The following is a 25,271-nucleotide window of genomic DNA, read 5'->3' as shown; positions in this document are numbered from 1 at the left end:
TGAATTATTTGCTCCAGCTCTTTGAAAAATACTGGTGGAATTTTGCTCGGAATGGCATTAAAAGTATAGATTGCTCTAGGCAGTATAGACATTTTAATATTGTTTATTCTTCCAATCCAAGAGCATGGAATGGTCTTCCATCTTTTTTGTGTCTTCTTCAATTTCTTTCATGAGTGTTCTGTAGTTTCTCGAGTACAGATCCTTTACCTCTTTGGTTAGGTTTATTCCCAGTATCTTATGGTTCTTGGTGCTATAGTAAATGGAATCAATTTTCTAATTTCCTTTTCTGTATTTTCATTGTTAGTGTATAAGAAAGTCACTGATTTCTGTACATTGACTTTGTATCCTGCCACGATACTGAATTGCTGTATGAGTTCTAGTAGTTTGGGGGTGGAGTCTTTTGGGTTTTCCATATAAAGAATCATGTCATCTGTGAAGAGAGAGAGTTTGACTTCTTCATTGCCAATTTGGATACCTTTTATTTCTCTTTGTTGTCTGATTGCTGTTACTAGGACTTCTAATACTATGTTGAATAAGAGTGGTGAGAGTGGGCATCCTTGTCGTGTTCCTGATCTCAACGGGAAGGCTGTAAGCTTTTTCCCATTGAGGATGATATTTGCTATGGGTCTTTCAAAGATAGATTTTATGAAGTTCAGGAATGTTCTCTCTATCCCTATACTTTGAAGCGTTTTAATCAGGAATGGAGACTGGAAGAGATTATGCTGAGTGAAATAAGTCAAGCAGAGAGAGTCAATTATCATATGGTTTCACTTATTTGTGGAGCATAACAAATAGCATGGAGGACAAGGGGAGATGGAGAGGAGAAGGGAGTTGAGGGAAATTGGAAGGGGAGGTGAATCATGAGAGACTATGGACCCTGAAAAACAATCTGAGGGGTTTGAAGTGGCGGGGGGGGGGGGGGAGGTTGGGGGAACCAGGTGGTGGGTATTAGAGAGGGCACGGATTGCATGGAGTATAGGGTGTGGTGCAAAAACAATGAATACTGTTATGCTGAAAATAAAAAATTAAAAAAAAATCTAACCCACCCAAAGAAATCTATACACTTAATGCAATCCTTATCAAAATACCAACAGCATTTTTCATAGAGCTAGAACGAACAGTCCTAAAATTTATATGGAATCACAAAAGACCCTGAATAGCCAAAGGAATCTTGGAAAAGCTGAGCAAAGCTGGAGACATAACAATTCCAGACTTCAAGTTATATTACAAAGTTATAGTGACCAAGACTCTATAGTCCTGGCACAGAAATGGACACACAGATCAATGGAACAGAATGGAAAATCCAGAAATTAATCCACAATCACATAGTCAATTAATCTTCAACAAAGCAAGAAAGAATATTCAATGGTAAAAAGACAGTCTGTTCAACAAATAGTGTTGGGAAAACTGAACAGCAACATTTAAAAGAATGAAACTGGACCACTTTTTCCACCATACACAAAAATAAGCTCAAAGCGGATTAAAGGCCCAAATATGAAATCTGAAACCATAAAAATCCTAGAAGAGAACACAACCAATGACCTCTTTGACATGGGCTGGAGCAACTTCTTTCTAGGTATATCTCCTGAGAAAAGGGGAACAAAAGCAAAAATAAACTATTAGGGCTACGTCAGAATAAAAATCTTCGGCAGTCAGCAAAACTAAAAGGCAGCCTAAAGAATGGGAGAAGATATTTGCAAATGACATATCCTAAAAAGGGTTAGTATCCAAAATACATAAAGAACTTGTGAAACTCAATATCCCAAAAATGAATAATCCAATTAAAATATAGGCAGAAAACATGAATAGACATTTTTCTGAAGAAGACACGCAGGTGGCCAAGAGACACATGAAAAGATGCTTAGCATCACTTATCATCAGGGAAATGCAAATCAAAAGTACAAGAGATATCACCTTACAACTGTCAGAATGGCTAAAATCAACAACACAAGAAACATGAGGTGTTGGCAAGGATGGAGAGAAAGGGGAACATTGTTGGTGGGAATGCACACTGGTGCAGCCACTCTGGAAAACAGTATGGAAGTTCCCCCAAAAAGTTAAAAATAGAACTCCTCTATGATCCAGCAATGACCCTACTAGGGGTCATTGGGATACACACACCCTCAAAGGGATACACACACCCTGATATTTATAGCAGCATTATCTACAATAACCAAATTATGGAAATAGTCCAAGTGTGCATCAACTGATGAATGGATAAAGAAGAGATGTTATAGACACACACACACACACACACACACACACACACACACACAGGCATATTACTCAGCCATAAAAAAGGGAATGAAATCTTACCATTTGCAACAACATGGATGGAGCTAGAATATTATGCTACGCAAAATAAGTGAGAGAAAGATAATATCATCTGATTTCGTGCATACATGAAATTTAAGGGGGGAAAATGAATAAGCAAAGGGAATAATACACAGAGAGAAAGGCAAACAGAGAAACAGACCAGTAACTATGTTACCAGAGGGGAAGGGGGTGGAGAGATGGGTGATACAGGTGATGGGGATGAAGGAACACCCTTGCTGTGATGAGCACTGGGTGATGCATGGAAGCAATGAATCACTATATTGTACACAGGAAACTAATATTACACTGTAGGTTAACTAACTAGAATTTAAATAAAAACTTTAAAAGAAAGAATTACTTCAAGTAAAACTATCCACATTATAGTAGACAAAAAAGTTGCCATGTTTCAGAACTTTATGAATGCCACATTTTTTTTAAAAGATTTTATTTATTTATTTGACAGAGAGAAATCACAAGTAGATGGAGAGGTAGGCAGAGAGAGAGGAAGGGAAGCAGGCTCCCTGCCGAGCAGAGAGCCCGATGCGGGACTCGATCCCAGGACCCTGAGATCATGACCCGAGCCGAAGGCAGCGGCTTAACCCACTGAGCCACCCAGGCTCCCCTGAACGCCACATTTTTAAAGTCTGAAACACTAACCATGGTGGTTTTGATGAGCTTGCCAAATGATATATAGTTTATTATTATTTCAATAGACATCTAGTCAGTAATTTAGTAAAAATGTCTAGAGTGAAGGAAGAAATGCAGCAGAATCACAAAGCACAATTTCAGGGGGGGAACTGAGTGGGGACAGACTCTAGAAGTTCACTCCACAAAAGTTTTGCCACAGGATGGTTTTTGAAATCAGTCTAATTTCCTGAAATCTGGAAACAATTTTTGCCTATGTGGGTGCTTCATGTTTGTCATTTTCATAAAAATTTAAAATTAGGATTTGAACAATACTTTACTATTTCACATGTCCTAACCACAGGCTTGCTGAGGCAGATGAGAAGAAAAATGGAAGGGTTGCTTCCATTATTGTGGAAGCAATGATAGAATGAATTTCAGATCGAATTTATAAAACAAATACAGAAGGTTCATCTGTGGTTTCCAGCATTTGAAAACATGTCTTCAGCACTTAGCAAGCTGTACCTCCAGTGGTATTATAATATGTATTTATTACACAGCGCTACTACACCCTCATCCTCCAACTTTGCCCACTCTCTTATGAGCACCTACCTTGGGGATTAAAGAAACCAGTCATCCAAAATGCATTGGGCCTCCCTTCAAATATCCAAGTAGAAAACTGAGCATTTCTTTCCAGAAGTTCAGTAAACCAGAAGCCCAGTGTGGATGAATCCCAGGACACTCTTTTCCAGATCTGAGGTATGCGAGCATCATACATGTTGTCCAGGGCATCTCTCAAATTCTGAAAAGGAGTGAGTGAAAAGATAAGAATGGGCAACACCAACAAAAGAGGGAAATGAAAATTGAGATCATAGCTCACCTCACTCATAATGATTGTCCCTTCAATGGCCAATTTTAGATCACTCAGGCTACTGCGAAGTATTGAGATGACTTTTTGCATTCTGTCAATTTCTTGTCTAAGAAATATGTTCATTGAATTGAGATGTCCCATCTTTATCAAACGAGCTTTCACCTTAAAAAAAAAAAAGCATACAAGAAAGGATTTTTTTTTTTAATCATCTGTCATTTCTCTTCCAATGAGCTCTTATTTTTCTATTCTTTTTCTTCCTCTGGATATATCTCTACTAGACCAAATGGATTCTAAAATATCTCTTGCGGAACCAAACTTGACATTAAATTCCCCATTTTCCAGGCCTCAAAAACTACTGTTCAACTAAAATGGTTTTTATTCCCTACTGATTGTACTTAGTTGGTAATTGGAAATGTACTTTAAAAAGCTGAAACAAAATTGTACCTTTTCCCCCTTTCAAATGATTAAGTGCTAAGTGTCAGTTAAATATTCTTTTGCAATCTAACCTTTGTAAAAGTACAGTTTGGCATGTTTTTTTTTTTTTTCATAATGCTTACAGAGTCATTATTAGAAATGTCACAGAAAGTTAATATGGCCAAAATCTTTACAGAGCAAGCAACCGATGAATCATTGGTTGCAGCTTCCTAAGATCATTATTGCCCTGGTTAGGTGGTCTCAAGAGAGCCTTTCCTAATCTAATCAATAAAAATATTTGACTTTGTGTGAGAGCCATTAAGCACCTGTCATTTGCCCCTTTAGTATACCATTTATTGACCATTCGAAGAGATCAATATAAAAGCATCTGGTTCTGGGAATAATAAAATATAATAATTATTGGAAAATAAGCCAATATATATGCATATTTGAATTTAGTGACCTATCCCCAAGAAAAGGCTGACTACGAATATCGGCAAGAACTCATACGAAGATCTGAAGTTTCTCCTTGCCACAATCGAGATGCCAGTATAGGAAGGGTAAGGAGAGGCACATGGAGGGGGACAGAATTTAGAGAGATGTACTGGTCCACAGAACCACCAGAAAGCCAGCTGCAGGATTCTCTGCTGGAGACACCCACAGCCCCCCTTCTTGAGTCATGGAATGTTAAAGACGATGGACTTCAGGCTCATCTGGGCCATTCCCCTCATTTTCCAGAACACGTTTGCAACCATGGTGCTCAAGTGTCCCATTCAGCAACCATGGTGCTGACGTGTCCCTTTCCTGCAGCTGGGCCACTTCTAATGAACAAGGGATGAAGAGGGGAAGCACAAACTCAGGGAAGCGGTGATATAAAATCGGAGAGTCCAGGTGGGAGTGTCTGGGCAGGGAGAGCAAATGATATTGCAATCCCAAACATGCTGGTGGAGGTCCCTAACACAGTCACCATACCAACCTTCAGGCATCCTCCTAAATTCCTGGTTCTGGAATTTACATTTTTACAGGCTCCACTGCCTCCTTCTCATCTTGAGCCCTTCAGCCTCCAGCCCCCTTTAAATCATGACTACTCTGTAGAAATTCACACTGAAGGAAGAAGGAAATTATGGAAATACTTTTGCAGCCCCCATAAGTGGGAAATTCAGCCCGGGTACTGGCACCATGTCACATCAATAGCCCAGCTACCTTTTAATATGCTAACAGCCCCAAACTAATCACCTTGCCCTACTTACAGCTATTTATTTATTTATTTTCAGCATAACAGAATTCATTGTTTATGCCTACTTACAGTTTTAAATGAGAAAATTCTTTTGCAATAGAGACAAGCTTAGGAAAAACTGAAACTCTTGAAAATCTAATTTTAGTACTGATTTTACTTTGAATATGGTTATTGTTCCAGCCTAAAATTATCTTTTTATTAATAAGAAGAAAGATGTGTTGCAGTCTTACATAGGATTTTCATTATGTTTCCGGGACCCGGTAGTCTCTTCTTGAGTGATGTGGCTGCGTTTTTACCATGGAAGTCAATAGTATAATTATATTTCAATTTACAAAATTCACTTTACAGCCACATTTTCAAGAATACATCTCTCAGAAGTGAAATAAAGGACACTAAAAGGTAAGTGATCTTGGAGGAGGAAGCCGTTTTAGCTGCTCTAGTACAAACTCCTTCCCATTTAGCAAACCACTTAGCGACATCCCTCGCGTTCAGTCCCTGCTAGAGAACTGCCAGAACAGAGAACTTGGGGAAGTGGCCCTGACCAAGCCTGGATAGCTCAAATTATCCCAAGATCCTGGCCCCGCTCCTCTGGTAATACGAACCTGTGGTCTAGTCAACCAGAGTGAGTTTTAGCTCACCTTCATGTGCCAGCTTTGAAAATGTTTGCAGGCAGGTTTTATGCCCCACCTGTCTCCTGAAGATCACTTACAATGAGCCACTGAAAGTATGTACTTACACCATGTATCCGTCTGCAAAAATGCTCCCCCCCACTACAATTATCTCTATGTGAAGCAATGGATTTCAGTATCTTGGCCAAATGCCTTGGTACCTATTTACATAACAGAAGCAAAAACCATTTTAAGAAGCCAGAAAATGTTTTTTATTGTTGAGGGTACTCATTGCAGTGGGAGGCCTGTACTTAAGCAGCCTCGGGGCTCCCAGCAAACAAGATCAATTTTCCCCGGACTTGGGAAAGCAAGTCAGGGTAGACACAAGACCACAGTTACACCAGTACTAGGGCGTTAGCCTCTCCCTTCTTGGTTGAAGAGCTACCCTTGACTCAGCCACATCTGGGACTCTGACCGTCAGCAGTGAGGAGTGGAGGCTGAAAACAAGAGAGAGGAGGTCCTAGATGGCCAGAGGACACAACCCCGTCTTCTTGCGTGAAGAAGGAGACCAAGAAAGACCAAGAAAGAGGACCTTTCACAGAAATTTCAACCACCCAGAAGTTTTACCACAATTAAGGATTTCTTTTCTTTTCTTTCTTTCTTTTTTTTTTTTTTTTTTTTTTTAGATCAGCTGTTCTCAAAGATCCCCTCAGGCCTAGAGAGGCTTTCAGGGAGTCCACAAAGTTAAATGTTTTTCATAGTAATCCTAAAACATCACTTGACTTTTTAACTCTTCTTCTCTCAAGAATATGCAGAGAAGTCTTCCAGAGCTACGTAACATATGGGATCACAACAGATCAAATGCAGAAGCAGATATGAAAATCTACCTACCTTCTATTAAATGGGCCTGAAAGAGATTTGCAAAAATGTAAAACAATCCCACTATTCTCAATGATTTTTTTTGTCTTGGAAAATATAATTTTTTTAAATAAAAATATTATTTGTGTTAGTATGTAGTGGGGTTTTTACTGTTAGTTTGTAATAATTAATACATATTTTTGAAATGTATCAGTTTAAACTCCTACTATATTAAATATCAGTAGTTTAAACCCACATAAACAAAAGCTATTTGGGGTCCTCAGTCATTTTGTAAAGGGGTCCTGAGGTTAAGAATATTTTGAGAAAAACTGGCTTAGGTCAATAAGCAAATAGCTGAGAGGTTCAAGAAATAGAAAACTATTGCCATCCCCATGTGGAGTGAATTCATTTAAATGGCTTGCTTTCCTGGCTGGGTGGACTGTCCACTGGCTGAGTGGACAAAGCAGGGTAAGAGAAGTGGAGAGACATTTCCAGCCTAGAAGGATAAGATGTCTGGGGATCCAAAGACAGAGGAATCCAAAGATGGGAGAAGGGTAGAGAAAAGGCAATTGAAACAGAAGATAGAGTAGGAGGCGGATGAAGAAAGGCATCAGGAAAAGTGCAGATCATATTTTGCAGGGTACTTGAGACAAAGCAAGGAAGAAACCACAAGGTTAAAAGAAAAGAGTTGCAAAGGAAGCAGGAATGAATAGAGAGGGAAGAGAATGAAATCAACTGTCCCAGGACATCCTAGGCTTTGTAGAACCCAAAGACAGCCCTATACATACCAGGCGGCAAAGGGTGTAGCTTACCTCATGAGGAATGTAATCAGGAGGCAGTTTGCTCAGCATATCTTCAGATAATCTATAGACGATGGCTTCCCGGGTTTCTCCCACACCCCCTCCACTCTCTTTGGGTTGAATGTTGGTAATTGTTTCAAGAACAGCAGAAGCAGTGTTACTCTGATACCTGATAAAAGAGTGAACTGTTCAGAATGTAGCAGGGAAATGTATGTTCAGAGATAATTATCAAAGCTAAGATGAACTGAATAAGATCACTTAAAGCCAGATAGAAAAAAGAGGGGGCGGGGGAGGACACTTTACCATCAACCCACAGGAATGAAAAAACTAGAGATCCATATCCTACTGCCTCCTAACAAAACATGAAGAACATCACAGAAATGAAAGGCTCTCCCCATTTTCAGGGAAAGAGATTCCACAAATGTCCTCAGTAACCCAAAATAGTACTATCCAATTTTGCTTGTCACTACAAACTTCATGCTGGGCAACAAACACATGTCCTTTTATTCTGCCCAGTTATAGACTGGACATGAGAATCTATAATAACATGACAGTTTGTTAGATCAACGAAGATCACTCATTTTTCCTCTGTGAATTACACATTACTAAAATGTTTTTGGTATTTTCTGTTTTTTTCTCACTTTCCCACTTTATGACTTCCAAAATAATCTATTGGCATCCATCTGCTGCACCTGTCTAAAGGTATCCACCCATCTTTAAAATCTATGTATCCAATAAAGATTTACTATGTATCAGGCACAGAGCTAGGTGCTATAATATGGTGATAAACAGATCCTTGCCTTGGTGCCCCTCACTATCTAGTGGAAGAGGGATGTATTTGTCGATACTACTTTAATACATGTTGTGGAAGAAAAGAACAGGATGCTTTAAAACAGTCATCTGTCCGTGTCTCCTTCTTGCTTTTATTCTCACTCTCTAGATCTCTTCTGGGTCAACCAGATGCTCTGAGATGCACACACTTAGTTTTTGTCTTGAAGTGCCTGGGTCTAGAAACACAGATAGTGTGTTTGCATAACTGTGAGAGTCAGTAGGATATTAAAGTCCCCTACTGTTATTGTATTACGTTTTACTATTGTACTATTGTTGCATTGCTGTCAAATCCTCCCCTTTGGTCTGTTAGTATTTGCTTTATATATTTAGGTGCTCCTATGTTGGGTGCACAAATATTTATAAATGTTGTATCTTCTTGTTGAATTGACCCTTTATCATATTTAATGACCATCTTTGTCTTTCATCGCAGTCTTTGTTTAAAAGTGTATTTTGTTTGATATAACTACCCAAGTTTTCTTTCAGTTTCCATTTGCATAAAACCTCACTTTTCATTCCTTCACTTTCAGTCTGTGCATGTCCTTACATTTAAAGTGAGTCTCTTGTAGGAAGCATGGGTCTTCATTTTTGGTTTGTTTGTTTGTTTGTTTGTTTTGTTTGTTTGTTTGTTTTAAAGATTTTATTTATTTATTTGACAGACAGAGATCACAAGTAGGCAGAGAGGCAGGCAGAGAGAGAGAGAGAGAGGAGTTAGCAGGCTCCCCGCAGAGCAGAGAGCCCCATGCAGGGCTCAATCCCAGGACCCTGGGATCATGACCTGAGCCGAAGGCAGAGGCATTAACCCACTGAGCCACCCAGGCGCCCCTGTTTGTTTTTTAAATTCATTCAACCACTCTATGATTTTGATTGGAGAATTTAGCCCATTTACATCTGAAGTAATTATTACCAGGTATGTGCTCATTGTTATGTTGTTCATTGTTTTCTGACTGTTCTTTTTTCTTTTCTGTTCCTTTTCTCTTCTCCTTCTCTTCTCTTGTGAATTGATGACTTTCTCTAGTGTTAGATTCCTTTCCTATTATCTTTTCTGTATCTATGATAGACTTTTGCTTTGTTACCATGAGGCTCACATATAGCAACTTATAAATATAACAGTCTATTTTAAGGGGCGTCTGGATGGCTCAGTAGGTTGAGCCTCTGCCTTCGGCTCAGGTCATTTCAGGGCTCTGGGGATCAAGCCCCGCATCGAGCTTTCTGCTCAGCAGGGAGCCTGCTTCCCCCTTTCTCTCTGCCTGCCTCTCTGCCTACTTGTGATCTCTGGCAAATAAATAAAATCTTCGGGAAAAAAAGTCTATTTTAAGTTGATAGCAAATATATAAATAAGCATTTTCACAGGAAGACTGAGGTTGTGCTTTAGTTCATTATGTGTACCATGCCTTGGGGGTAGCAACCTGTTGAGAACTGTTTCTCCAATTATTTCAGCCCTCTGGGGACCAGAAATGCATCCCCCCTCCACCCTGCTATCAGGCCAGGCATGCAAGGGACATGCAAGGACCTCTGTGTGGGCTGCATGTGTCTTCTGGCTTTCGCAGGGCCACAGGAGCCACTGGGGTTGGGACACTCCCACAGGCTCTAGTAAGACAAAGGGAGAACACAAAACTGGTGCCCATCCCTAGCGAGAGTCCCAACAGGTTTCTGCCCCTCCAGCAGATGCCTTAGGATTAACAAATAAATCTCCTTCAGAAATGCTCTAAGTGCTTTTCAAGCTGCTGCCTTTGCTCTGAGTCCCAGGATGAGTGAGTCTGCTCATGAGGATAAAAGCAGGATCTTAATTCCCTACAGCCCTTTGGTATTATTTCTTAGATATAAGCCCCACTGGTTTTCAAAGCCAGGCATTTTGGGGGTTTGCCTCTCTGTTACAGGTCCCAAGGGTTGAAGTTCCTGATGTGGGATATAATCCCTTTGCTTCTAAAAGAGAAGCTCTGCATTTATGAGATCCCTCCCAATTATATGTCACTGTGCCAGGGGTGAGGATTTGGATGAGATGACATTTCTGCTTCTCCTACCCATCTTGATGTAGTCCTTTTACACTTCACTATGGAACAGCAGAAGGAACTGTTCCATATGTAGCTGTAGCTTTGGTGTGTCTGTGGGAGGAGTTTAGTTCAAGAACTTCCTATGCAGCTAACTTGAACTGCCTCTTCCTGAAAATTCACCATGTTTATTGTATTACTTAATATTCACTCATATTACTTATATGAATTTAAAATCCTCAAACTAGAAATTTATTTTGAGGTGCTTCCAGGAAGTTTCAGGTGGCAGCTGGTCGAACCAACACACACATTTCCTAGAATAATGTGCCTACAACCAGGTCTCAAAGAATCCAACAGTTAATTTCCAACAGACATGATGAGCTCACAGTCAAAAATTTAAAAAAAAAAACTCATAAAGAAACAAAGCAAGACCTCTTATTCTGAGCAAGAGCCAGTAGAAACAACACAAAGCAGAACCAGACCTGCAAAGATCACAGATAATAAATTTTCAGATGCACATTAAATAGATGTTTTTACTATATCAGGAATTTTTTAAAAAGTGTTATTGAAAATATGAGACAGGAAAATCTAAACATGAGTAGCATATGTTAAAAAAAGCCAAATAGAACTTTTGAAAATTTGAAAAAATATCAAAATTGAAAAACTGCATTAGTTTTTTATTGCTGCTATAACAAATTATCACAAAATAACTGTCTTGGGTTCCTGAGTGACTCAGTCAGTTAAGCCTCTGGCTCTTGATTTCAGCTCAGGTCATGATCTCAGGGTCACGGGACTGAGCCCAGCATCAGGCTCTATGCTCAGCAAGGAGTCTGCTTGAGATTCTTTCTCTCCCTCTCCCTCTGCCCCTCCTCCTACTTGTGCCCTCTCTCTAAAGAAATAAAATCTTTTTCAAAAGTAAGTGTCTTAAAACAACATAAATTTATTGTCTTAGAGTTCTGTAGTTAATAAGTCTTACATAGGACTCACTGGGCTAAAATAAAAATGTCAGCAAGGCTGAGTTCCTCTCCATAAGTGATTGGTTAAGATCCATTTCCTTGATCATTTGAGCTGTTGGCAGAATCTACTTTCTTACTGAGGACCCTAATTCCTTGGTAGCTATTCATGACAGTGGCAGGTCAAGTCCCTTTTTCACTTTGAATTTTTTTTTAAGGTTTTATTTATTTGACAGAGAGAGAGATCACAAGTAGGCAGAGAGGTAGGCAGAGAGAGAGGAGGAAGGAGGTTCTTGCTAGGCAAAAAGCCCCATGTGGGGCTTGATCCCAGGACCTTGAGACCATGACCTGAGCTGAAGGCAGAGGATTTAACCCACTGAGCCACCCAGGCGCCCCTCACTTTGAATTTTTTCTCCTGCTTGAATTTCATCTTTCTACCTTATACTTCTGCCTCCATCTCCCACTGGTTCATGTGATTAAATTGGGCCAATTGATAATCTATGATAACGTTCCCACCCCTACGTCCTTACCCTTAAGAATATCTGTAAAGTCCTTTGTGCCACAAAAGATAAAATATATACAGGTTCCGGGGATTAGGATGTGCATATCTTTGGGATTCATTATTCTGCCTACCATAAAAGTTAACAATGAGTGAAACAGCAGATTAGATTTGGCCAAGTAAAGAATTAGGAAACTGGAAAATAGACCTGAAGACATTATGCAGAATGCTGTAGAGGAAAACAAATGGAAAATATGAAAGAGAGGTTAAAAAACATATAGGATAGAGTGATGAGTTCTAACATATATCTCAGGACAGCTTCAGAAAGATAGAAGAGAGAGAATAAAAAAGAAATAAGGGATGAAATAATGACTGGGGGTTAATGAAAGAGTTGAATCCTAAAGTTCAGGAAATTCAGTGCCTCCTATGTAGGATGAACAAACCAACAAACAAATAAATAGAAATCCAGAGGGAGACATATCACAATGAAACTGTAAAACACCAAAAACAAAACAAGTATTTTAAAAGCAACCAGAGAGAAAGACAGATTATCTTGAAAGAAATGACAAGAAGACTGATGGCCAATCCTCAAGAGCAGTGACGGAAGCCGGAAGAAAATGGAAAAGTGTGTTGCACATGTTAGGATAAAATAACTACCAACCACGAACTGTATACCAAGCAAAATTATCTTTTAAGAATGAAGGCAAGGCAAAAGATTTAAATAGATATTTCACAAAACAGCTATATTAATGGCCAATAAACACATGAAAAGATGCTCATCATTCATAGAAAAAATGCAAATTAAAATTGCAACTGAGATACCACTTCCTGCCTACAAGAATGATTAGAATAAAAACCAGACAATAACAAGCATTGGTAAGAGGATGGAGAAAAACCTAACCCTCATATATTTTTGGAGGGTACTATAAAGTACAGCCACTTTGGAAAACAATCTGGCAATTTCTTAAAATGTTAAAAATGATCATATGATTCAATAACTATATTTCTAGTTATCTATTCAAGAGAAATGAAAAGCCATATCTACACAAAGTCTTGTATGCGAATGTTCATAGCAGCAAAACCCAGAAACCACCCAAACATTCATCAATTTCTATATGGATAAACAAAATGTGGTACATTCATATATTGGAATATTGTTTGGCATAAAAACAATGAAGTACTGGTACAGTTTACAACATGAGTGAGCTTCTAAAACATTATACTAAGTAAAAGAATCCATCCACGGGAGATCAGCTGGTATATGATTTTAGATATAGGAAATTTCCAGAAAGGCAAATCTATAGAGAAAGTAAATTATTGGTTGCCTGAGGCTGGGGGTGGTAGTGGGAATTTATTACAAATGAATACAAAAGAATTACATAATTCTTTTGAGGGGTGATGGAAATATTTTAAAATTAGATGGTGGTGATAGTCACAAAAGTCTATAAACAGTAAAAATCATTGAATTGATCACTTAAAATGAATGAATTTATGGTTTATGATAGGCAAATTATAAGTCAATAAAACTTTAAATTTTTTTTATTTAAATTCAATTTGGTTAACATACAGTATATTATTAGTTTCAGGGGAAATTTTTTATTTACTTTTAAAATTTTATTTATTTATTTATTTAATTATGTTCAGTTAGCCACTGTATGGTAGTACATCATTAGGTTTTGATGTTTTGTTCAATGATTCATTAGTTGAGTATAACACCCAGGGCTCGTCACAACATGTGCCCTCCTTAGTACCCATCACCTGACACTCCCTTCCCTCTGAAACCCTCAGTTTGTTTCCCAGGGTCCACAGTCTCTCACGGTTTGTCTCCCTCTCCGATTTGTCTCAGGGGTAAAATTTAATGATTCATCTGTTGGATATATCACCCAGTGCTCGTTATATCATGTGCCCTCCTTGATCCCCATCACCCAAGTACCCTATCCCCCTACCCACATCCCCTCCATCAACCCTCAGTTTGTTTCCTATAGTTAAGAGTCTCTTATGGTTTGTCTCCCTCTCTGTTTTCATCTTATTTTATTTTTCCTTCCCTACCCCTCTAATGCTCTGTTTTGTTTCTTGAACCATATGGTTTTTGTCTTTCTCTTAACGACTTACTTTGCTTAGCAGAATACCCTCTAGTTCCATCCAAATCATTGCAAATAGCAAGATTTCATTCTATTCGATGGCTGAGTAATATTCCACGGAGTATGTGTGTGTATATGTGTGTGTGTGTGTGTGTGTATTACACACATCTTCCTAATATATTCATCTATTGATGAACATGTAGATTCTTTCCATATTTGGCTACTGTGGACATTGCTGCTATAAACAATGGGGTGCATGTGCTCCTTTGTATTACTATTTTTGTATCCTTTGGGTAAATACTCATAGTGTGATTGCTGAGTGAGAGGGTAGTTCTATTTTTAACTTTTTTTTCCTTTTTTTAAAAAATATAATTTTATTTTTTCAATGTCCTAAGATCTGTTTTTAACTTTTGAGAAGTTTGCCTGTCTTTGACTTATTGCTGAATATGAGGGTTTTTTTTTTTAAAGATTTTTTATTCATCTATTTGACAGAGAGAGATCACAAGTAGGCAGAGAGGCAGGCAGAGAGAGAGAGAGAGAGGAGGCAGCAGGCTCCCTGCCCAGCAGAGAGCCCGACGTGGGACTCGATCCCAGGACCCTGAGATCATGACCCGAGCCGAAGGCAGCGGCTTAACCCACTGAGCCACCCAGGCACCCTGAATATGAGGTTTTAAATTCTGTTTTCACTCCTGTGCTAGTTTAGAAGTTATATACTCTTTCTATTTTTTAACTCTTTATTCTAGAAATTTTAACATCCATTTTTAATTAAGTATAAAATTAACATTTTTACCCTCCTCTCAATCAAAGACTCTTAGGTAACTTTAACTACAGTCGCTTCCCTCCTGGCATTTCAGCATTTTAATTCTATCTTTTTTTTTAAATAAGCCCACAATTAAAATTATTGTTCTATGCTATAATACTTATTTAGATTTACCCATTCTTTTCTATACCTCAAACCTTCTACTACAATAATTATCCTTTCTGAAGTCCATCCTTTAAAATTCCCTTCATTGAAAAGACAAGGAAGATGGAGCAAAATGTAGATATAGATATGGTGATGCAAAAAGAGCAACATTTTATATTTTACACACATGTTATAAATACTCTTATATTTAACAAATCAGTTTTTTAAAGTAGCAAGTGTCCAAAGATGTACATACAAGACTGTTTATAATGATAGCTGTAGTAATAAATCCTGGTAAAGTTCTCTAAATATCTATACAGCCAGTAAAAATGTGATGTGGCTCTGTATGCATTGGTAAGGTGAGGTACTGAATTGAGATTATTGAATGAAATAGCATGGTACATTCTGTTTTATGACTGAGTAATACTCCTTTGTATATATATGCCACATCTTCTTTATCCTTTCATCAATCATGGTCATTTAAGTTGCTTCTACATTTTAGACATTGTAAATAATGCTGCAATTAAGATTGCAATTAACAAGCATAATAATGTAAATTGCAGCATTATTCACCCATAAAAAAGTATGAGATATTGTCATTTGCAACAACATGGATGGACCTAGAGGGCATTATGCTAAGCCAAGTAAGTTGGACAGAGAAAGAAAAATACAATATTTCACTTATATGTGGAATATAAAAAGCAAACCAAGTGAAAAAAAGGAAGGAGAAAATAGACCCATAAAACAGAGAACAAACTAGTGGTTGTCAGATCAGAGGGGGGTGGGAGGATGGGTAAATTGGGTGAAGAATGGGAGGTACAAGCTTCCAGTTGTGGAATAAATAAGTCACAGGAATGAAAGGGATAGCATGTGAATATTGTCAATAGAATTTTATAGTGTTGTATGAGGACAAATCATAGCTACATTATGCATGGCATAATGTATAGAGTTGTAAAATCACTATGTTGTACTTCTGAAACACATGTAACATTGTGTCTCAACTATATATTCTTCAATAAAAAAAATAGCATGTTACAAAAACCTTACCATGGTACAATCTAATATTTTTGTTGTAAATATTGTACGTATAAGCATAGAAAAAATCTAGAATGGTATTTTGAGAGTGAGATTTTTGTATGATAAGTATTTGCTGTAATGACTTTCTGCTTTCTGTGTTCTGTGTTGTCTGTTTTTCTCAATGAGAAAGTATGATTTTTTATAATGAAGAGGATTAAGGCAATTTTCTTTTGAAAAATAAAAAAAAAAAAATAAGGCCCCAGATATAAAGCCCACCAAGGACTCAACAAAGACCCATCAGTGACAAATGTTTGAGATCCACTGAAACACATCTTACAAATTCCTAGTAATCTTTGTGCCACACCAGAAAGGCCCCCTTCTGCCTTCCCTCACAGTGTACAGAAAGGATTACACCTTTTTCTTTTTCATCTCTAGCTGCGAACTGTGCAGATTATCTCACTAACTAACAAAATCCCAAGGAGCTACAGCTAAAATTATCCAGGCTTCTTTATGAAAAACCTGCATTTTGTGTCCACACAGGGAATTCTATTCAGCTAGCCTTTCATTTATATAGGGAACCAGCTGAAAAATGGTAGATGATCTGTCTTCAGCATTTTCGTTTGGTTAGCAGGTAGATTACTACATCTGGACCCAAACACACATACCCAAAGAACTAGATTCTTTGGGCTTAGTCACGGCTAAGGTAAATGTATCTGCCACTATTCTCTAATAAGCTGGACTTTTGTTGGATATGGTGATGATGAGGGTCAAACCCAGCAAATGTTTGTAACCCAACCAGAGTTGGGTTATCAACTCATTATCTTTAAACATAGAAGTTTCATAATTAGGGCCAATAAGGTAAAAGCTGATTTTTAATAAAATTAAATGAAAATTGATTTTGTGTGGGGCGCCTTGGTGACTCAGTCACTTAGCAGTCGACTTTTGATTTTGGCTCAGGGTAGTGGGATCGACTCCACACCCAGCATGGAGTCTGCTTGTCCCTCTCCCTGTGCTCCTCCCTCCCAACTCTCTGCCTCTCTCTCTCTCTCAAATGAATAAATAAGGTCTTTTTTTAAAAAGAAAATTGAGGGATACCTGGGTGGCTCAGTTGGTTAAGCCACTGCCTTTGGCTCAGGTCATGATTCTGGGTTCCTGGGATCAAGTCCCACATCGGGCTCCTTGCTCGGTGGGGAGCCTGCTTCTCTTACTGCCTCTGCCTGCCTCTCTGCCTGCTTGTATGTACTCTTTCTCTCTCTCTCTCTGGCAAATAAATAAAATATTAAAAAAAAGGAAAATTGGATTTGCATAATTTTATAGAGAATTTTAAATTTAACTTTCATTATTTTTTGGTGAGAAACCTCTACTCAGATATTGGGGTTTTGGAATATCCCCAAATACATTAATGTAAAAAGCTGAAAGATGAACACATCAAGCACACACAACATTGAGCACATACACAGGTAAAAGAATAGTCTAGTAAAATGAGACAAAAGGCATTTGCAACTCATTCCTGAATTTTGAAGTACGGTGCTATCTCAGTTTTTAAAAGTCATCTAAATTCCAAGGAAAATACAGATAACTCCCAGGGGAAACCCTAAGAAAACAGCTGATGTGACAATAACATGAAGTCATCAAAAGTCAAGGATCCATATGTTCTTATATACAATTCTCACACAGGTACATTTCTGCGCTGTATATTACTCCGTGATCTCATGCTAGTATTAGATACAGTAAAGGCAGTCAGTGAGGGCAGAGTGCTATGTTAAAGATGTAGCTGTCACTGTCACAGTCATCCTACCAAGGGCTGTGAACCACCAGGCAAGGCTGGGTTGCATGAAACCTCCGACTTTATCCTAACCTCCACATATCCACATTTCTGCTGACTTCTAGGCTCTCTGCTTCTTAAATCAAACAATCCCAACACTCAGCTCCCTGCTTTCATTCTCCCTTTGCCCTACCTGTCCCATCTCCTTGAACATCAATGTCTTCACCCAGCTGCTGACCTACCAAGTTCAGAGATACTCTCCTCCTCATACACACAGCACACACTAACATCTTCATGCCCCTCCCCCTGGACTGTTCCTTCATGTATGTGCCCTAATCTATGCCTTTTCTTTTCAGTGTGCCAAATCATTTTATTCTTAATTTTTTTCAATTGTATATATTTAAGGTGTACAACTCGGTGACTCAATACACGTATACACACTTACTGCTCCCTCTCTTCCTCTTTCCTCGCACTGTCCTTCTTGTCCCCAGTGCTGCAGTCCCTTCCTCCCTGCCCCCTCTCTTACTTGAGAACTGCTGCACATCCACTAAGGCACAGCTCAGAGGTGGCCCCTCTCACTAGCTTACTTGAATTCTTAAATTGGAATTTATTGCTTCTTCGTCTTTGTTCTCACAGCAATGTGTGTGTTTGTGTGTGTGTGTGCACGCATGCGTGCGCACGCACATGCTCCATATAAGCCTGATTTTAAAGTCTGTCATACCGTATTACATAACTATTTGTCATCCATTTTCCCTAGTACATGATGATCTCCAAGGACAAGGATTGGGTCTTACTAATCTCTGTATCCTGAGTTGGCTAGAAAGTAAGTTCTCAATAAATGTTTTTTGAATTCGGGCCAATTGGCTTGAATTTTATTAAACCTCGATATAAAGGAGAGCAATTCTCCAATATTTAAAAGGCATGAAAATTTAATTGTTTCTTCTCATGGTAAACGTATATAGTACATTACCATTATCACTATTTACCTGGTTCTGGCATCTTAACCCACACAAAGGGAAACATATATGTGAATTTATGTGCTCCTCAAAACACAGGAGGATCAGAAAGACATCATTTGAGGGCAAAGAAACCCTGCTTTTATTATGATATTTAAGCACAGATCCTTAAAGTTTAAAGAAGAGAAAACCGCCGTAAGTTTCCATTCATACAAAGAAAATCAGAGTTCATTCTTCCTACCTGTACTAACTACAAATAAAAAAGGGTAAAGACCCCACATCTGGGACTCTCAGGAGCTCTTGGCTTGCCGCCAGCTCCTTGCCTCTCTGGAAACCCGCTCTGCACCAGGGGCTGAGTGCCAAAAGCTCATGCTGCTGCAGACATGACCATTCTCCTGTTGGCCAAAGTGAGCCATATTCACCACTGCTCCAGGGAGGGGTCAATGGACATGCTAGTCCAGCTAGGTCTCATCTAGGAAATCATCTTCTTGGTGGGTGATTTTATTTTTTTATGAGGTGATCTGAAAAGAATCCCCCAGACATGGACGTGGGGAAGAAGCCTTCTGAAAAGCTGACCCATTTTGTCTAAGACCTGCACAAGCTCTCCAGATCATCTCTCTGCCACACATTTCATTAGATGCAGAAAGCCAGAGCTATCCAGCTCACATTTCTTTATCCACCATGTGATTTTATGTTTGTGGAGATAGGAAAGGCAGAACCCTGGTTAGCTAGCTATAATGGAGAACCATGAATATCTCTATATGCCTCAAAAGCCTTTCAGGCTTTCAGGAACACAGTCCCCATAAATGCTCCGAGATGAAGAACAAGAACTATAATACTCCATGAGCTTCGGTCTTAAGTTACCTCTAGAAGAAAAATCTCTCTTTGGAGTAAATATGGGAAGAAGCTCATGTTAGTAATGTAGTGTGGTGGTTTGGGGCCACTTGTCCAGGTCGTCTCTGTTGGGTAGCAGAGTCGAGGTCATGGCAATAAAAATGCAAGACAAATGAGAAACGGAACTGTCTATAAATAAACAATTAACCATCTAATGAGATCCTGGTGCACGATCACACCCAAATCAGCTTAGATTTATATACATTTTTGCACATGAGATAACGACGAGAATACATTTTTAATAAAAACCTGAAACTCCAATCTCAGCTAATACTAAAAGGAATATAATTAAATTCATCCTGCATAGAAATGAATATAAAAGTTGTAATAGAACATTTGATAAATTTCAGAAGGTAGAAAAATATGCATAATGGTTAATGAGAAAAAGCGTGAAGATAAATAACTGTTTTTGACATTGAGATAGTTGCATTTCCAGAGTCCTTGGTACCTTATAAATCTAGATAATAAAATGGGAATAAACCATGCATTTTTATGGTGTCTGTCGCCAAAGTATCTAAGCTCTTGGGAGAGATTTTACTTGTTTTAAAACATTTATTCAGCTGTATATCCCTCCTTCACCCCCTTTTCAGGGATTGTGCCTTCTTAAGGAAGATAAACACTCATGATTCCCTTTCACAAATCTCTCCCTCCTCTCAAATTTATGAATGCTAACTTCAGAGGGCAGATTCTAGAAGTCAGGACATAGAGTTCTCCACCTTGGCCCAATTACAGCCCAAGAACCTATCTGGAAGAGTGCTATGGAACAGGGTGCACGTCAGATAAATTAATAAGGATTCTTCTATCTGGGGACATCTGCACAGATTTCTCACTGTTATCTTAGAGAGTCCGCCCCTTCTCACAGCTTCAAGTGTTATCTCTGTACAAATACGTTGAAACTTCTCACCTGGGCTCCAATCCATGTTTCTCTCCCCACTCAGAAACATCCTTCTGCCTCTCCCAGTTCAATACACCCAAACCGGACTCTGCAACTCCCCTTCAAATGCACTTCCGTTCCAAACTCCACCATCATCCCAGCTTCCAGACTAGAAATGTCAGGGGAAGCTTTGATTCCTTTTTTTTTTCATCTCACACAACTTGGAGAGTCACTGCTTGCTGGAATGGGAGGGACGTTGTTGGGAGTGGACCTGGGGTAGGTTTTAGCTGAGAAACTTCATCTGCAATTGCTTACTGCCTCCTGGTGGCTGGTGGGGGAACAGCGAGGGGTTAGAACACAGCCCTCCAGGAAGGAGGGCTCGCATGCCTAGGATTCCAGTTATCAGAAATACCAGAGTCAAGAGGAGAAAAAGACCAAACGCAGAGCTGCACAACAGAGCCTACTGCCTGAACAAGAACCAAAAATGGACCACGGTCCCCAGGAGGAAGAGAGCAGGAGTGGGCGGGGAAGACCCAAGGACAGACCAGGTGGGAAGTTAAGCATGAAGAGAGATCAGTGGAGAAGGGTCACCGGTCCTAGAAGCTACTTGTTAGCAGAGTGGAGGCAGAATTCTAGCAACTTTCTACTTGATCTTACGCAGTGAAATGAGAGATTGCAAGATCCTGACACTCTATTTTGGGAAAAGATAGCTGTGGCATCTAAAGCATGCCAGTCAGCAATGGCAGAGAAGCCTTTGGACAGAGCAGTAAAAAGAGCTACCAAAAGACACAGAAGGCTCACTGTGCTCTCGACCCCACAGGTAGCAGAAATAAATGGATGAAAACTACATAAGGTTCTCAGCCATTGCTCTAAACTTACTAAATCCCACCAGTCTCCTGTGGGACATGTCCTATTGTTTTCGCTCTACCCTCTCTGTCCCCTCATTATTCCTGATCTTGGGCCTGCATCAGTCCACATCTGGATTTATCCATAGGGTCTCCAAGATGGTCTTATTTCAAACACTCCCCAAGTGTAAGGAAATGTACTCAATTTGACTCATAATAAGAGAAAACAAATTAAAACTGTGCTGCGATACCATTTCTCACTTGTCTTATTGGTGAAAATTCAAAATCTTCACCAATACTTTGTTGAAGAGGCTGTGAAGGAAGGGCCCCATCCCATTGTTGTTGAGAACGCAAAGTAGCACAGCCCTGTGGAGGGGGCCTGGCAATATTCACTAATTCCTGATCTAGCAACCCCTACACACAGTCATTTACCCTGAAAATACATCTCCAACAACATGAGAAACCATAACCATGAGAGTAATTGAGGAATTATTTGAGATAGCAAAATTCTGGAAACATCCTAAATGCCTACCCATAGGAGAACAGATGATGAACCGTGATACAAATTAACAATGGAGGCACATGCCACTGTAAAAACAAATTGTGAGAAAGACATGGTAACATATGGAGTGATTATGGGATACATTTTTTAAAGATTTTGTTTACTGATTTATCTTTTAGAAAGAGAGGACGAGCACGCAAGCAGGGGGGGGGAGCAGAGGTGTAAGGAGAGAGAGAATCTTAGGCAGGCTCCGTAGCAAGGAGTCCAACTCAGGCCTCAATCTCACAACTCTGAGATTGTGATCTGAGCCAAAATCAAGAGTCAGACACTTAACCTACTGAGCCACCAAGATGTCCCACAGGATACATTTTTAACTGAAAAAGATAAGACATAAAATTATATATATGTAAGTTATGGCAACTTTATGTAAGAAAAAGAAAGGTAATAAGATTATATATGTATTTATGTTTTAGCAAAAAGAAACAGGGAAGGGGCACCTGGGTGGCTCAGTCAGTTGAGCATCTGACTCTTGGTTTCAGCTCAAGTCATGATCTCAGTGTCATAGGGTTGAGCCCTGCATCGGGCCCTGAGCTCTGGAGTCTGCTTGAAGATTCTTTCTCTCCCTCTACCCACCTCTACTCCCAATTCATGTGCATGCTCTCTCTTTGTAAATTTTTAAAAATTAAAAAAAAAAAAACAGGGAAGATAACCCAGAAACTAATGCACTTGGTTGTCCATAATGGAAGAGGAAAGTGGGCTGGAAGGGTGTGAGAATACCCCGTTATCCAGTCAGGATTTCCAAGCCATGTCCACGGTTCACATATTTAAGACAATCAACAAAGATGGACAAAAACTAAATGTAGTAAGAATAGAAATAAATAAATGCACCTATCTATCAATTGATAGCATAACCACATAGAAAAAGCAATCTGAGTGATTTTTGAATATAGTACTCTGTACAACCTCAGTGGGATATAGTCTAGGGACAAAAAGAACTGCAAAGAAATCTTGACCTCCACTTAATACATTTGTGGTTGGTAGTGGTATCGGTGGAGTGATTTAGAACAAATGAGTCAATATTGAACTTACTGGGAACCAGAACTCTTACCATGGGAGAAAGGAGATATCAATATTGAAATAGGAATGACAAGGAAGAGACGTGAGGTATACCTTTGCAATTGGAGTTATTAGTATTAGCTCATGACATTACAAACTACTTATTTCCTAGCTCTATCCATTCCAGGGATTATAATCCTACACACACACACAAAGAGAAATAGATATGGTTCCATATGGACATAACTGTTGATCTATAAATACACAAAGATATAAACATAGAAAGAGAAAAAGCAAAATGGTACAAAATGTTAACAATTGATGACTCTGAGTGAGAGGTATATGGTGTTCACTGTACTTTTCTGAGGGTTTATAATAGTTCAAAGTAAAGAGTCAAGGGAAAAAAATAGTTTGTCTCAACACTGCCTCCTATCTAGGTTACATCTTAGTTGTACTTTTCTGGGCCTTTGCTAGTTCTGGTTTGTCTTTCTTGGGAGCTCATGACCAAAACTGCTAGGGTCCTATGGGTAAGTCAGGATGAGATGAGTTCAACTCTGCTTTTCGCACTCCCCCAGCCAAATCCTATGGTGCTCAACAGCGTCCAGTTCTCTGGGAACTGGCTGTCATGTCTCCTTGGGCTCCTGCCAAGGAGGAAATCAAAGTTCAGCACCCTCGTATATGAGCTGCTTCAAGCACTGATGTAGAAGTGCCTTAAAACATTAGCCGTTTTCCTGCCCACCCACATGAACTCATGAGCTGTTTCTGTAGACTATTCCCATTCGTCAGATTCTCCATAACCCAGAAGAACTTAGCATGGCTGGCACATCCATCAGGGAGTCCCTGAGCATCAGGCCCTGTGTAGCAATGGAGACAGAGCAGCAGGAAAAGCAGACCTAAGTTTCGGACCTGATGGTGCTTATGATTAGTGATGGTAGATGGATGGTAGCAAATAAATAAGTGAATACAGAATATACCAGTTGGAGATACAATCTAAAGAAAAGAGCAGGCAAGGAGGATGGAGTCTGGGGTGAGCGCTGGGGAGTGGTCAGCAATTTTTAAACAGGGAAAAGGTAGAGTTTAAGTAAAGACCAGAAAAGGTGGAAAGGTGAGCCGCAATGATACCTGGGGGGAAGGGATGTTCCAGAAGGAGCAAGTATCCCATGGTGGGGAGCCATCTGGCCTGAGTAACAGGAAGCTAGCGGGAGCTGGAGCTGGGCAGTGAGGGAGGGCCAGGGCGGAGGAGACCAGGCCGAGAGGTGGGGGCAGGTGGTCTTAGTGGGCCTTGAAGTTCACCTAGAGGTCACTGTCTGCCTTTGACCTTGACTTGGAGTGAGACAGGAGATTTAGGAGGCTTCTCAACAGAGGGGTGACATGGCCTGCCTCAGATTTTTGAAGTTTCAGCTAAAGCAAAACTATTTCTCTGTGTACTTTCTTTCAGATAATGTTTGAGTTGATTCCAAATGGATCCCTGAGCAACCTTTTTATTTCTTCACCACTTTCCTGTTTTCAGCTAACTTACGAGGGCCTCTTCCAATAACCACCAGAGCCATCACGATTCCATCGTGAGGCCCGAAAAGAGTGATAGCCATTTGTGGTTCTTCTGGGTCCTGCCCACATCTTTGAAGATGATCTCTGAACATGGGAGAGATTGGAGGATTTAGACAATTTAGCATCAGTATGGGTAACAAAGAGGCCAGGAGGTCAAGCCTCACATGAAGGGTGAAGGGCATGTATGCTCAGGGGTAGACAGACAAGTGTGCTGGGACTCGACGGAGGCTGCACAAGGGCAGAGAAGAAGGAGGTGAGAAATGTCCTTGCCACTTTGCACAGTTGTTAAAATTGCAGCAGCTGGTGAGGGACTAGGAGAAAGGCACCCCCCATTCCTTCTCAATGGGTTGTCACAGCTTAAAATCTGCCAGAGGCATCTTGGTCTCTTCCATCCCCCACAACCACTCTCCTAAGTGACATGAACTCCGTGGTCTTTCTTCGATGGGCCAGAGATGACTCTCCGCAGGAGAATCTCCGCGGGGGCTTCTTGGCGCCCTCTCTGTGGAACCAGATAGCCTTGTTTCCAGGCTCCTTCTTTCAAAGGATGGCTCCAAGAAGGGACTTGGGATTTGGATGCATTTCTTGTCTCTTTGCTCATCACCTCTTACCTCAGCGACTAGAGCAGGGGCGTCACGTTGAGCTGAAACCCACAGCCTTTCCTCCGTGCTCTGTGCCCACCATGTGGGTTAGGGACAGAAGGAAGCAAATGAGCAAATAAAGGCACAGGGGTCACAAGAGAGAGGATCAAGGAGGAGCACAATTCCTCACCCCCTCTTTCTGTCCTCCTGGCCCTTTTAGACTCTGTTTATGACCATTACTTTTAATGGATT

General features: G+C 39.9%; 1 protein-coding gene across 1 annotated transcript in view; it reads right to left on the bottom strand.

The window, feature by feature from the left end:
* DNAH8 (dynein axonemal heavy chain 8) overlaps nt 1–25,271 on the bottom strand; it is a 365,321-nt gene that overhangs the window by 22,715 nt on the left and 317,335 nt on the right. The window contains exons 90-92 of the mRNA XM_045071144.1: nt 7,741–7,897; nt 3,821–3,973; nt 3,553–3,742 (exon numbers count right to left, since the gene is read on the bottom strand). Coding sequence (XP_044927079.1) covers nt 3,553–3,742; nt 3,821–3,973; nt 7,741–7,897 — 500 coding nt within the window. The remainder of the gene's footprint in view (nt 1–3,552; nt 3,743–3,820; nt 3,974–7,740; nt 7,898–25,271) is intronic.

This window comes from Mustela putorius, unplaced genomic scaffold (assembly GCF_011764305.1).
Source record: "Mustela putorius furo isolate JIRA1106 unplaced genomic scaffold, ASM1176430v1.1 tig00003983_pilon_pilon_pilon, whole genome shotgun sequence".
In the NCBI taxonomy this organism is placed as follows: Eukaryota; Metazoa; Chordata; class Mammalia; order Carnivora; family Mustelidae; genus Mustela; species Mustela putorius.
The sequence above is the reverse complement of the archived record's forward strand: the minus strand, read 5'-3'. Positions and strand labels throughout refer to the sequence as shown.